We start from the raw sequence: 13,977 nt of genomic DNA, 5'->3' as shown, positions 1-13,977 counted from the left end.
GGACCATAGTAAAATCTGTAAATTTTCTGGCTCTTCCACTACAGGGTAGTTTATAAGTGCTTTTCACATTGGGCCTGGATGCCCCAAATCCATAGCAGGAATATATTTTCGAAAGACAGACTTTCTTTTCTTTTCTTTTTCTGTATTTTGGCAATAAAAGTTAAATTCTTTTATGTACTCTGAACTGTGGTTTTGATTGTTAATTAAGGGCAATTCCTTGCTGATGCTCTCAAAAGAAATTGGACTCTGTCCCCATGGGAGGCTACTGTCTTCTCCCCACAACAGTGCCACAGAAGAAGTGATGCAAACCAATGAACCTCACACCATGTGATAAGCATGACTTACTATTACAGTTCTTTTCTTCTCTTAATAAGTACCATAAAGAGGAGCAGGAAATAGAATATAGTTAACAAATGGTAGTCAATGTGTATTGTCATAGTTTTAATCATATGATCTCAGCCACTGTGAGGCACTGTTGTTGACTTTCACAATTGTATCTTGTGATACTTGCTTTTTCCCTTAAAGCCTCATCTGCAGGAATCATGATCTTAGAAGTTAAACTTTGCTTTTAAAAAAACCCCTTATGAATGCCTACCAAAGCTTGAAAATGTGAACCCCAGCAGAAAGCAAATCAGAAGAACCCGAAATATGTTGAAATATTTTAGACTATTTTCTTAGGGCCCAGCTCATGAGTACAGAAAGCCGGGGGGAAGGGAGCCAATACTGATGGTGTATCCCCAATGTATTCACATAGTGATTTCAGGGCAGGTTCTGTCCTACATGTGCAGTAATAGCTTGCTCTACAAAGAACTCTGTTTCCTGTTGGTTCTGTTCCATGCGAGAAAGGGGTACAAGCGCCTGTTCATGTTTACAAAAATACAATCACGTTTATTTTATAAAGAATGTTGCTTATTCTCCATTAATGCAGTGACAGCAATGGGTGCATGCCAGGTAGGGATCATGCACCCAGCCTAAGCTAACCTGGTCTGATCCCAGAAGTTGGACATTTCTTCTCTGCAAGGGCAGGGGTGCTGGTCCACGGCAGAAGACAAATGCAAACAAAGTCGCTGTTCAGGGAGCACCGCTGGGGCCAGGCACCAAATAGTCCCTTCTGGCTGGCTCGCAGCAGTGAAGAGCTGCACGCGTTTCCTAGGGCAGACGGCGCATTTCCCCTCCTTTGGAAGCCCTCCCCGCCTCAGCCTCCCCGCGAGCCTGCAGCCCAACCCAACCCAACAGCCAGCTCAGCCCCCGGGGCCGGACGCGCAGAGCGGCACGTGCCCCGAGCCCGCCGCCGCCCGGGCTGCTCCTCGCGCGGTCTCCGCCGCCGGGCAGCTGCTGGTGGGGCCCGAGGGAAGCGCCTGCGCGCTGCCTGCCCCGGAGCTGGCGCCGCCCGCAGCCCCTGGCGGCTCCCTGCCTATCTCAGCCCGAGCGGCCGCTCGCTGCCTGGCGGGGCCCGGCGCCTCCGCCTTGGAGCCGGGAAACTTTTCTGCAGGCGCCCGGCAGGGGGCAAAGCGCCAGGTAAGCGGCGGGGGGCGTTGAAGCTCGCGGGGCAGCAAAGACACGCGCCGGGGCAGGTGCTTGGGGGGTGTCTCCGGGCAGCGGCTGAAATCGGAGCTGGAGGCGCCGCTTCTCCGGAGCAAGTTCCCAGAGCGGCGGCGGCGGCGGCTCGGGCCAGTCCCAGCTGGGTGCAGCCCCGCCCTAGAGCCCCCGGCCCGGAGCCAGACCGGGGGCGGGGGGCAGAATAGCGGGAGGTGCTGAGTCAGGAGCGGACGCCGGGGTCCCCGCCCGCCCCCTGAGGGGAGAGCTGGGCTGAGCCGGGCGCTGCGCTCCCCGCTGGGTTCCACTGGCCGGGCGGGCCCCGCGCGGAGCGGAGCTCCTAGTGCTCGCGGCAGCCCCCGTGCTACGAGCGGGAAGATGGGGTGCAGAGGGAGCAAGGGCAGCTGTAGCCCGGCTCCTTTGGGCAGCAGAACAGGCAGCGCTCGGGTTAGGTTTGTGGCTTTCTTTAGGTGTGATACAAAGTAACTTGGCAGCATTGGCTGGGATACACGAAACCTGACTGGGGAAATCGACTTGTGGTAGCACAAATGTTTAATATCGGGGGAAGAAAGGGGAAAGGCTTCGTTAGGATCTAAGAACAACTGTAAACAGCCCTTATTGATCGTTGAAATAACGGATTTTCATTGAAAGGGGCTTTCCACATGGGTACTACATACCTCTTTAATAGGCTTCACTTTAAAAGTAGTGCAGTAGTGAAATGCAGTAATTCTGAGTGAATGTTTTTCAGCTTACTTAACGGTTGAAGAGTTGTGTGCTGCCTCATACAAAGTTCTATTTAGTTAGGTGCCATGCAAGCAATATTCTTTCTTCCTTCCTTGATTAGTAAAGATATACATACAAACAAACAAAAATTTGGTAAGAATTGGGAGTATGTTTTCCCAGCTGGAGTCCTAATCTTTGTATCTGATCCCGCAAGTTTTCCATATGTAAAACTCCTTTTCCAAGGAGCACACAGAGGAGTAGGTTTTCTGTGTATTGTTTTGTTTTTTCCCACAAAATCAAGTGTGGGGCAAATCCTTCTCTCTTTACTCAGGTAAGTAATCCCACTTACTTCAGGGATTTGGCTCTCCATTGCCACCACCAAGAATTATACCTTAACCATATAAGAAACAGCAAGAGCAATTCAACTCTTAATATGTTTTGTTTGTTTATATAATATTGGCAGAGAAACAAATGGAGAGTAACAGGCAACATGAGATTTTTTTTTTTCTAAATAGAATAATTTACAAAATTTTCCACAAGTCACCAGCTGTTCTTTAAAGCTTTGTGTACATTTAACCTGCCAATCACTTTATGGGCAAACATTTTATTTATTTGCTCTCTTATAATATTGAATCATAGAACCACCTGGTAATGTCATAAAGTTGTCATTGATTAAATCTGGCTTCCAGAATTTAGTTTTCTTTCCATGTGTGGATTAATGAGTTTGACTGAATATACCCAAAGAAAAATTGCTTTTGTGACCGTAAGAAAAGGCTTTCCCATTTGTAGAGTTGTTGCTATCTAGCCATGACACAATACTATATACAGTACAATGGAAGATCTTAAAGTAGTTTAGAAAATCTTCAGGCAGGTACTTCATGAAGTATGTCAGTGACACGTGCAATATCGCTTGAGTTGTATGTGCGTATCGTAAAGGGAATAGATGCTATTAAAGAAGGAAGCATAACATACTTAATTTTGAGGGAGAAGGCAAGTTTTTCTTTCTTTTTCAAATTTTTGTTGTAGGAAAATGTCTTTAAGATAAAATATGATCAGTGGGAAGTTTATTGAAGTAGAAGGATTGTTAGCTAAAACCCATTTTTTATTTAGATTGTAAGATCTTTGAGTAGAAACCACTTTTTAATAATTTGTATACAGCGACTAGGACAGTAGGTTTGTAGAAGCTACCACAAAAAAAAAATAGTATTGTGGTAGTTTGATTATATTAGGATAAAGAATTTATAAGTCTCTTCCGACAATGGTAGGCAAAAATAAATCCATTAATGTAATTTGAAAGTGATGCTAAATGATCTCTCTCTATAGATGTGCATACTTTCGTATGGCAGTTGTTTTTATATTCGTCTGTGAGTCTTGTTTCAAAATTGTTTTAAACCCCTATCTCAATTAGGCACACATTAGAGGTATATTTTCAAACCTTAGTGCCGAAGTCAAGTTAAACTATTTTAGCAATCACTTAAGCATCCTTGTTACCTTATTGGAATGCATTTTGGAACCCATGGGATAGGTAAGTTGATATCCCATGTTTTATCATTTTATCTATTTGAACTAGTAACTAATTATTTTCCTCTTTTGTAGTCTGGCTTTCATATTGCTGCATTATGATGAACCAAATCTCAGTGTGTACTTGGTTTGGAAATAACCAACCATGCTGCATGCACTTAATTTGTTGATGTACGAATTGTAGGATTGCCAGGGGCAGCTCATATGGTTATTCAAAATACAAACTAATTAATTTTAAGCTGAACTGTGTTTGCAAGGTTCAAGTGTAGTTCATTAACACAGCTGTAAAATTAGCACTGTTGCTGCATAGTAAATTTCTTTAAAACTGTTTAAAAGCTAAACAGGAATGAAGTTTGATTTCACATTATTGTTTTAATTACAAAATACAATAAATCTAGATCACTATATTATTTGGCCAGTGCAGTATTAATCATGTTTAACATATGAGAATTTTATTCAGGCTTCCTCCAGTACTAGTAATGCACCATACTTAGAAAAATAAAAGATCTGGATTGTTTCAGTCTGCCAGTGTGCTTCGTGAACAGTATATGCCTGATCTGAAAGAACTAAAGAAAAGATGCTACCTAGCCCATTTAATTTGGATAGCATTGCCTGTCTAACTCAGATTTCTCCTGGAGTATTATGTACTTTCTGTGGGTTGTCAGTCCCCATCCAAATTGGAAAAGAAATGATAATGTTTTTAAAATAAAATGTTATTTAGAATTTAGGTATCTCCATTGTGGGCTATTGTCTTGTAATGTTTAAAGTACTAAAAAAGGAATTACCTAAATTTTTTAGGTAAATTACAATAAAGTAAATAGTTAAAATCTTGACAAAACATTTATAATAGCAAAATCTTTCACTGTACATGACACTTTTGATAACCTTAAATTATTCTATATACATTTCTTTTTCATTCAGTTAAGTTAGAAAAGGAATGATGCAATTAAAATATCTCTGATTTTGTTGCATATACACATCCAGTGAATAAAAAAGCCAGAGCCAGAGTATACATAAATACTCACATGTTTATTTAGGAACTTGTATGACTATCCACTATTTCGTTCACTTCTGACATTCAGGGCTATCGGGTTTTTTTTCCTCAGAAAAATTGACCTGCATACACAGAAAAGGGCAACTTAAACTCAAAACATGTTAATATTTGTAAAAACAATCTTTTTATAAAGCTTATCACTAATGGAAGTGTTTCCACAGCAATTTAAAATCCAGTGAAAACATTTGTGAGAGAGCAAATAAGCAGTGTTTAATACACAAACTTAAGTGCACTAAGGATCTGAAAGTTAAACTGACCATAAACAAAAGCAAAGCTGACTTCATTGATTTGTTCAAACTGAAAGAAATGGAAAACGTAAACTTAAGAATGAGAGAGCTAAATCCAGCCATCCCATGCAGTTTGAAATAGTGCAGAAACTCGGAGATCTTTTCTACTTAATACATTCCAACTATTGGGCAATTTGCTTGAAGCCTGAGTAAGCATAGTAAGCATTGACTTAATTAAAAGGACTGAAGTATTAGAGAAGCGAACAGATCACATCTTAAGTTTTTCAGAAATTAGTGTTCTCAGCATTCATTGCAGGTGAATAATTAACCTGTAGTGTTCAGTGACCAATATATGCTGATACAATAGTGTTACTGTAGTGTTATCAAAAATGTAATTTACATAATAAATGTTCTTTATAGATTCTGAAATGTACAAAAAACATCCCCTCTCCCTAAACGCATACACTCTTCTGTGTATGGTTGTTTCTAATATAATTTACATTTTATCATATTAAATGGTGATAGAAGAGGATATTCAAATAGCTTGGATCAAAATTTAGGCATAGCATTGCTGATGTGGTTAGAATGGCTGCCTTCCAAGCAGTTGGTTTGGGTTCAGTTCCCAGCTGGTGCAAGTTCTGGCTCCTCTTTCTTTCCTTGTTGGGAGGATTAGTGGAATATTGCCATTCTTATTAAAATTAGTAAATAGTTTTTCCTCTGGTTTTAATTATTTCTTGAATCCCTCTTCAGATCACTTCCACAAAGCCAGTTCAGTACCTGAAGAAATATTATTGGTTGTTTTTAAAAAAAAATACTGTAGTACTATGTGATGATCACATCTCTTATGTCAGATATGTTGACTCTTGAGTACCTGATCTGCTTCTATTGAAGACTTCTGTGGAAGTTTTGCTATTGACTGCACCCAGTGTTCTGCATTCCTTCTTTGAAATGTACAAGAGCCCCAGAAGGAATGAGGAAGTGCCTGTCAAGTAGTCAATTAACCACAATTTAACATCTTTAGGATAAATTGATGATGTCACTGTAATGGCCATTGTGTAGCCTTTACAGCTATATGTCCTGTACCTAAAGAAACTGTTAAGTAAGGAACTATCAAGGAACACACGCTGTATTGGAGGCAGGGGGAACAGGAAGGAGCCGGATCCCGCCACCCCCTACCCGCTCCCTCAGTACTGCTGCCTCTGATACAAGAGTGCTTTTACTAGAGCTGCCTGGGATATTGAATTTCACTTCTGTGAAAAGTTTATAGCTTTTGAAAACTTTTTACTCTGTATTTGCCTGGCTTCTGTCAAAATCAGAAAAGTCCTATTTAGGGCAAAGGTTTTAACAGCTGTGGAGGTAAAAATGTAGCTGTTGAAGGAAATAAATACTGTATGTCCACCCACAGCTGTTCATGAGCCTGAGTTAGACACCCAGGATTCCTACACTGTGCCTGGAAAGAGTTAAGTGCCTCAAAATGGGATTTAAAAAATCCAGTATGCTGATTGGGGAGCCAACTGATGCAAGCAATCATAAATGCTAAGGAGAAGATATGGTGCAAGTCCTGTCTTTGCATTGTTCTGCTGCTACAAATCAGATCTTTTTGGTTGTAGAATAAAATATAATTGGGAAGTGTACCACTTGATGGACAAGATTTTATGTATGTTTGTTCTCCATTAAACAATGTGCTTAGCACTAAAATGTATCCTATTATAAGGTGATTAATAGCAAAAAATGAACCAAAATCCAATATTTTTTCTTAAAATAAATAAAAAAATCTTCTAAAGATCCAGCACTCTTCCAAATTTTGAATACCCACAGCCCCAGCTCCAGCCTTTTTCCAAGGCTGAGGCTGTGGCCAGAGCCACGTGGTGTTTGCCTGGCTGCTCCCGGGGTAGGCTACGTGGCGGCTGTGAGAGCTGGAGCTGGGGTTGCAGTGCAAACAAAAAGCTACATCATGCCCTTTCTAGTATACTTTGGGTGTCTACGCAGGTTCACTTGCTCATTGAGCTGGATATGATGGTTAGCAATAGGCCCTACAATATAAAAATACAGTGGGGATCCATGAGAAAAACTGGAGACCCTTGACCATACTTGAAAACTTTGCATGTGACTGGAAAGCTCCACATACCTTGCAGCAGCAGTTCTTATGCTGCTATTGTTTCTCTTACTATGGGCATGATCCAGAGCTCACTGAAGCCAATGAGAGTCTTTCCATTTACTTCAGAGGGCTTTGGATTAGGCACCCCTCTAGCTTCAAATTCAGATCTTCTCTGCAGATTATTCAGGCATGAACCAGCATTTACCTGGGTGGCATGATGTCAGAGCTGAACTTCCTACGCCTGAGAATCATGCCATCTACCATGTTCCTTGGATCTACTCACTTAGCTGCCAGAAGACATTCCCTCCTGCCCAAGTTTCATTTTCAGCACTCTGACACAAAACATGGTGTTTACAGGAAGGCCTTGCCAACTAGTAGCTTCTTTATTTTGGTATTTGTATCCTTCATGTAAAACATTTGTCAGGTCAAACTGTACCTCCATGTCAAACTGCATCATCAATACTCTGCTTTTGATGGAATAATAGTAGAAATAGTAGCACTATTTATTAATTGATACCAGTGTGACTAAGGCAAGCCCTAATATCTATTTTCAACTACATTTTATGAATCACATTTACTTACTATGATGCATTTTACATAATGTGCCCTTTCAGATGTCTTGGGTCATAGAATGCATTTCTGTTGGCCATATAATTAAAAGATACTAGTTCTGGGGTTTGGGTGCTTTTCCCCGTGAACAATGCATGTGTCGTCAAGATACTTTATATGTTTATGTATAATGTAAAGTTAGTGTTGCGTGGTGAAGCGATGTTTACATTGTGGCATAATCAGGCCATGTTTACATGGAAACACCAAAGGAAATTAAGGCAAATTAACTACAGAAACAGTGCACCTAAGGTAAAGCTTGTTTAACATCATTGTGGATTATTGGCTTTTATCTTCTTAAAAATGAACACATCACTATAGTGCTCTACTCTTTCAATTGGCTTCCCATAGAAAACTGTCCTGTTTAGTTCTTTGCCCTAATCTTTAAAGGCCTCCATAGAACAGGCCCTGGCTCTCACTCAGCAACCATGACTTTCCAGTGCTGCTATAGTCAGCTGGAACAATGAAACTGCCAGTCAACAGAGGGAGATTCATGAAAGCAGGAGACTATTTTCACAGGAACTGGACATACTCTAAGGGACCCATGCCTGCAGAAGATAAGTGACCCCAGATCTCTCTGTCAAATGCAAAACTTTTGCATTTTTCTCAGCTTTCTCTCAATAAATTCACCTTTCATAATCTGTACGCAAAATCCCCCAAAGTACAAATTAAACGAGCTATTGCTTAAACAAACTTAGAGAAGCTTTGTTTTTATTTCTGTTTGAAAATGCTTGGAAGGATCACCAGTACATCATGATGGCGGGCCATAGATACATAGAATTCACTTGGAAATATTACTTGAAATTCCACCCCAACGGATTATTATATTAAAATATTAACAAGAATATTTTGGTACTTCCTCCTGCTTTGTTATTAAATGACTTGTATTTCACTTATATCATTATTACAATATTAAGTCTTGACTTTTTTGTTTATACTGTACATGGTGCATAATTCAAAATATTAATAAACAGCAGAGTTTTTATCTTAGCATATGGCTTGTAAGATTATTGACATAGCTATAAAATAACCTCTACCATAATCTGTTAGCAGGTTGAGTAAGGAATTAATTCAATCTCATCTTTCATGCCAAATTCCTTCAATGTCCTAAAAGGACTATTGCAGAATATATGACAGTATGGTATTAAGAAAGATATCCAAGACAAGGAAAGATTGTTTTTTTTTGTTTGCCTAGAAATAAGGTGTGCAAATTTTTAATAGTAAGAATAATTAACCATTAGAAAAACACATCTAGAGGGTGTTTCCCCATCACCTGAAGTCTTTAAAACAGAAGTTATCAGCTTGATGCTGGAGCCACTTGGTGAAATTCTGTGACCTGTATTATGCAAGAAGTCATACTAGCATACAACCATAAAAGCTTATCAGAGCTAATTTATGCAACTGTTTGTATAAATGTTCCTCTCTTTTCTTCACTAGGCCAGACCAGATCATGTTATGGATCCAACCAAAATTGGAAGGATACATGGGCCGATGTGAAAGAACATGGACTTCTGAGAACCCTAACGTTCTAGATGCTTAAAATAGAAGAGCCTGGCATTATGGTGATCAGTTAGCAGTGGCTACAAAGATGGAAAAGCAATGGAACTTTCTACTTGTACCTATATAAATAAAGTTTAATAAGTCAGAGACTTTAAACTGAACCAAATAATTAGTCCAGCCATGGGAGAAAATGAAAGTTTTTGGGAGAGCTTAATATATGCACATCCTACTTGTGTAGCCTGGAAGCAAGAGGCAGAGGGAGCTATCTACCATCTAGCTAGTATTCTGTTTATTGTTGGCTTCATGGGAGGAAGTGGATTCTTTGGGCTGATGTATGTTTTCAGTTTGCTTGGATTGGGTTTTCTCTGCTCCTCTATATGGGCTTGGCTGGATGTCTGTGCTGCTGATATATTCTCCTGGAACTTTGTCCTGTTTGTGATATGCTTCATACAATTTATTTATGTTACCTACCAAATTCGGAGTGTTTCTTTTGAAAAAGAATTCCAGGAACTCTACAGTTCTCTTTTTCAGCCTCTGGGAATCTCCTTGACTGTTTTCAGGAAGATTGTCTTGTGCTGTGATGCAGAAGTGGTTACCTTGGAGAAGGAGCATTGTTATGCTATGCAAGGCAAAACACCTATTGATAAACTGTCTATGCTAGTGTCTGGAAGGTTTGTATCAGTTTGTTCTAATGTATTTATGGGGGAAGGAAGGTTTCAGCCTTCAAAATACAGAAATAAACAGTAATGTCTTTATATATTGTTGGTTCACATTTTATTCAAGTAATGGAGATTAAATAGTCGGACACAAAACTTCAGATATGTCCAGGAAGTCTCCAAGATGATAGCACATTGAACACAAAAGCCATAACAGCTTAATGAACAAGAGTAATAACTCTTTTCATACCATTTTATTATACCACTTCCATTTTTCTTAAGTAATTCAAATAAAGGGAGTACATTCATCAATGTTTACACTATATTTGTTATTCAGTTATTGTTTTGATCATATAAAAATATTTTCTCTATTAGTATAACCAGACTAGCGGGAGAAACAATATTGTGCTACACTGTATAGCAGTGAATGCTAGAGTATCACTATATTATATTCTAGGCAGAACCTGAGTGTCCAAAGAGTGGAAAAGGCATAAGAAACAAACAGCCTTTCCCCAATGACAGCTGGGCACAGCCACAATCTCTGCTAGTGTCTGCATGAGTGCTAGCTGTGCTGCAGGAGTAGTGTCCATCCCTCCATACTGGTCACCTATGTAAGGAAGTGCTCCTTCATAGGGTGCGAGGAAAGACTTGCATCTCTGCGCATATGGGAGATGAGATGAGAGGCATTAAGCCCTATGCTCAATAGCCCTCAGAATAGCAACCTGGTGCAGTTGTGTCCTAGAGTATTTTTAACTCATGGAAAATGTTGGTCTGTAGAAGGCTGTGCTATTCAAAGGCCCAGTGTCTTTGGGATTTTACCATGGCCTTAATCACAGATCCTGAAACAGCATTGTCTTGCATGGGAAAATTATTGCATGAGGGATGTCACCAAAGTGGTTTGCCATGTATCTCACCTCATCTCTCTGAAAGGTAGAGTCAGAAAATAGATAAGGGGGTTCTCTGGCTCAGAAGAAGGTGGATCAGGCTTTTTCACAATCTCTAGGTACATCAGCTATGTCAGGACACACTGCATATTCAGCCCTTCCACAATCCAGTCGCCTATGGAATGATAAACAGCATGAACAAATAAACATAGACCTAATTGACCTCAACTCCCTATGCTGAAATTAAAGTTTCTTACATTTGAGTGCTGTTTAGTATTAGAAGTAGCTTACTATTCTATCTACTTTTATGTGTGCAGTATTCACATTTCCACTGTATTTTGGTAGGATCAGAGTGACAGTTGATGGAGAGTTTCTGCATTATATTTTTCCCCTTCAATTTCTGGATTCTCCGGAATGGGATTCCCTAAGACCGACAGAAGAGGGTATTTTCCAGGTAAAACATGAGGCTTTTGGGGGGCTGTTGAGCAGTTAATTGCATTAGAAAATAATGTATTTTTGTTACACTCAAGTTTGGAATTTTCAGTATATAAGGGAGGGAGGTTTGGTTACTCAATTGACTGATTCTGTATATTGCTTGTATATCCTTTCTATTTAATTTTATATTGTTCCTGCAAAATCTGATGCTTAGAAAAAATTATCCTGTTACGTATTTCAGAATTAGACTGTATATTATGTAATGGGGTATTTTTACATTTCATCTGGATTGACACATCTAGAGAACATCTGGATTCAAGGAAACTAGAAATTCTTGGTCATCTTCCCCACTACTATCTGCAATGAACCCAGGGTCATAGTCTCAGGTGGCTTAAATTAGCATAGCTCAGTTAACTTCATCTGTTGCATAAGTAGAACAGAAAGAATAAGGCACATGCATATCATAGCGAGCAATCCAAGAAGAACTAGTGGCACTTTCAGAGGACTATTTCTATTTGTAGGATTTCAGTGGTCATTTCTGATAAAAACCTGATTATGCCGTTTTTATTTGTGCGGCTTTCCCATTGAAGCCCCTGGGAGTTTCTTCTGAATAAAAACAGGCCTGAGCCCTACTTACAAATTATATAGTCAACATCAGTACACCAGAATTTAGCTTTTTTAAATCTCATTTTACAGGTAACTCTTACAGCAGAGACGGACTGTCGATATGTGGCTTGGAGGAGAAAGAAACTGTATTTGCTCTTTGCTAAACACCGTTTCATCTCGCGTCTGTTTTCAATTTTAATTGGGAGTGACATTGCTGATAAATTATATGCCTTGAATGACAGAGTGCATCTAGGAAAAGGAGTTCGATACGACATCCGGTTACCAAGCTTCTACCAAGTGGCAGTTCCAGGAACACCCAAAGTGCAACCTGCAGAACAACTTGTGAGCAATTCAAGACAAAAACTCTCTAACACTGCAAATTGTGACTCTTCTAAAAAATAACAGCAAATGTTATCTTCATCATTTCCAAAATTAAATAGGAAGTTGATAACAGGAAAATCAATCTGAACAATACTAGTAAAGCCAAATTTGATTGAAAGTGCCATTTACTTTAAAGTAGCTTGCATCCCTCTTCTCCCTGTAGAGCCAGATAGTTAGTTTGTAATCTTGACTAATTGTTTATGCATTATAATTAATGTCTTTTATTGGTCTTTACTTTTTAGGGGGAAAATGAATCATGATGGGATGAAGCTTTATTGTAATTGTGGTGCCTTCTGTTTTTTAAATAAGATATTTGCATAGTGCTCTTGATTTTATTTATTCTAACTACTTGTCATAATGAATTATGGAATCTGTTTCATCATAGTGAAAAGCAACAAGCAAGTTATCTTATTTTGAGTTGCTTGTTACATTCATCATTAGAATATGTGAACTTGTTTTTTTTATTTTTAAAACCATCAGAATCTTATAGAAGATTACTTTAAGTCATGAGCTCAGGTTGTGTTTGTTTTCTTTTCCTTTTTAAAAAAAGGGGAAATGACAGAATGTGAAATGCACAGTAGAACAACTTTTTCCCTTTCAGTCTATGAATGGTTGATTTCTCTCAGGCTGTAAGAAAGGGGCATTACACAGACAAAACTGTGTAACTGCCGACATTAAAAAAAAAAGTAAAGCAATCAGTGTAATTGCTGCAAAGTGCATAATAGGAAAAACGTTGTGTAGTGCTTTTAATAGAATGTGATGCTACAGTAACTAGACTTCAAAGGTGTAAGTGCCAATCATAACATGTACAATACTGAAAATAATCAATAACATTTAATTCCATATTTTACAGAAACTCTTTGTCAGGTTTGTCATAAAGAGACACAAATTGGTAAATACCTGGAGCTACCAACACAAAACAGCAAACTATTCTTAGTAGTGAAGTTCTCCTATTTAGCTTGCAAAGTCACTTTTCTGTGCCTATAAACTTTTTAATTTTAAATACATCTTCTCCCTAGTGTGTGTGGGTGTCTTTAATAGTTTATGGGGAATCAAGATCAACATTTGATTTGAGACAGCTAGTTTTATACCTTTTCCAATTGATCTTGAGGTCATTGTGCCTTCAGGGAAGAGGTGTTTGAATGTCTTTCCTAACTTACTACCTTGCTCCATGTTTGATGCATGCCTGTAATCAAAAAGGGAGAACCATTATTATTTTATGAGACAATAATAATGCTTGATACATATCAAGGTAGATTGCCTTTTTAATATTTAAAACTTAAAAATTGCTCTAGGATTTGGTAGAAAAAGTTACTGTCCTTTTTTTTTTTTTTTTTTTTTTTAAACTAGAGCTTGTGAGTCATTGATTGAGATTTAAAGCAGTTGCCATAATTTCTTTCTGGAAGGTAATCTTACCATGTAAGAGAAACTCTTTCAAAAACACATTCATCCTGGAGTCTGAGTCTGTGGTATTCAGTAAGAGTGGCTTTATAAAACAAACCAAATAAAGGAATGTATTTTAACAAAGTTATTATTTAGAACTGGTGAAAAAACATATTTATTGTACATCACTCAGTACAAATAAAAGTAGTATTGTGCAATGCAAGAACACATTCTGCTTTTAGCTTTGTCCATTTTCTAGTGAAATAGATACGTTGTGGTGTCATGAGATGATGCAGAGCTACTTAAGTATAATGAGGTAATCCCAAATACATACTAATGAAAAAACTTTTATGCATTCCCTATGTTA

General features: G+C 38.8%; 1 protein-coding gene across 1 annotated transcript; it reads left to right on the top strand.

Moving 5' to 3' along the window:
* Positions 1 to 1,242: 1,242 nt before the first annotated feature.
* POPDC3 (popeye domain cAMP effector 3) lies at positions 1,243 to 12,549 on the top strand. The gene is made up of 4 exons (XM_075923946.2): positions 1,243 to 1,518; positions 9,203 to 9,936; positions 11,151 to 11,259; positions 11,937 to 12,549. Exons 2-4 carry the CDS (start codon positions 9,446 to 9,448, stop codon positions 12,246 to 12,248), a joined length of 912 nt encoding a protein of 303 aa, XP_075780061.1. The 5' UTR covers positions 1,243 to 1,518; positions 9,203 to 9,445; the 3' UTR covers positions 12,249 to 12,549.
* Positions 12,550 to 13,977: the final 1,428 nt, after the last annotated feature.

The sequence above is a fragment of the Pelodiscus sinensis genome, chromosome 3 (genome assembly GCF_052426305.1).
Source record: "Pelodiscus sinensis isolate ZL-2025 chromosome 3, ASM5242630v1, whole genome shotgun sequence".
NCBI classification, from domain to species: Eukaryota; Metazoa; Chordata; order Testudines; family Trionychidae; genus Pelodiscus; species Pelodiscus sinensis.
This window is presented reverse-complemented; position numbering and strand designations above follow the sequence as displayed.

What these genes read in the sequence shown, in the direction of transcription:
- POPDC3 (XM_075923946.2), top strand. Translation starts at nt 9,446, where the DNA reads ATGGGAGAAAATGAAAGTTTTTGGGAGAGCTTAATATATGCACATCCT. An exon ending in TCTATGCTAGTGTCTGGAAG is followed by an intron (nt 9,937 to 11,150) that starts GTTTGTATCAGT and finishes GTATTTTGGTAG; the next exon opens with GATCAGAGTGACAGTTGATG. An exon ending in CAGAAGAGGGTATTTTCCAG is followed by an intron (nt 11,260 to 11,936) that starts GTAAAACATGAG and finishes CTCATTTTACAG; the next exon opens with GTAACTCTTACAGCAGAGAC.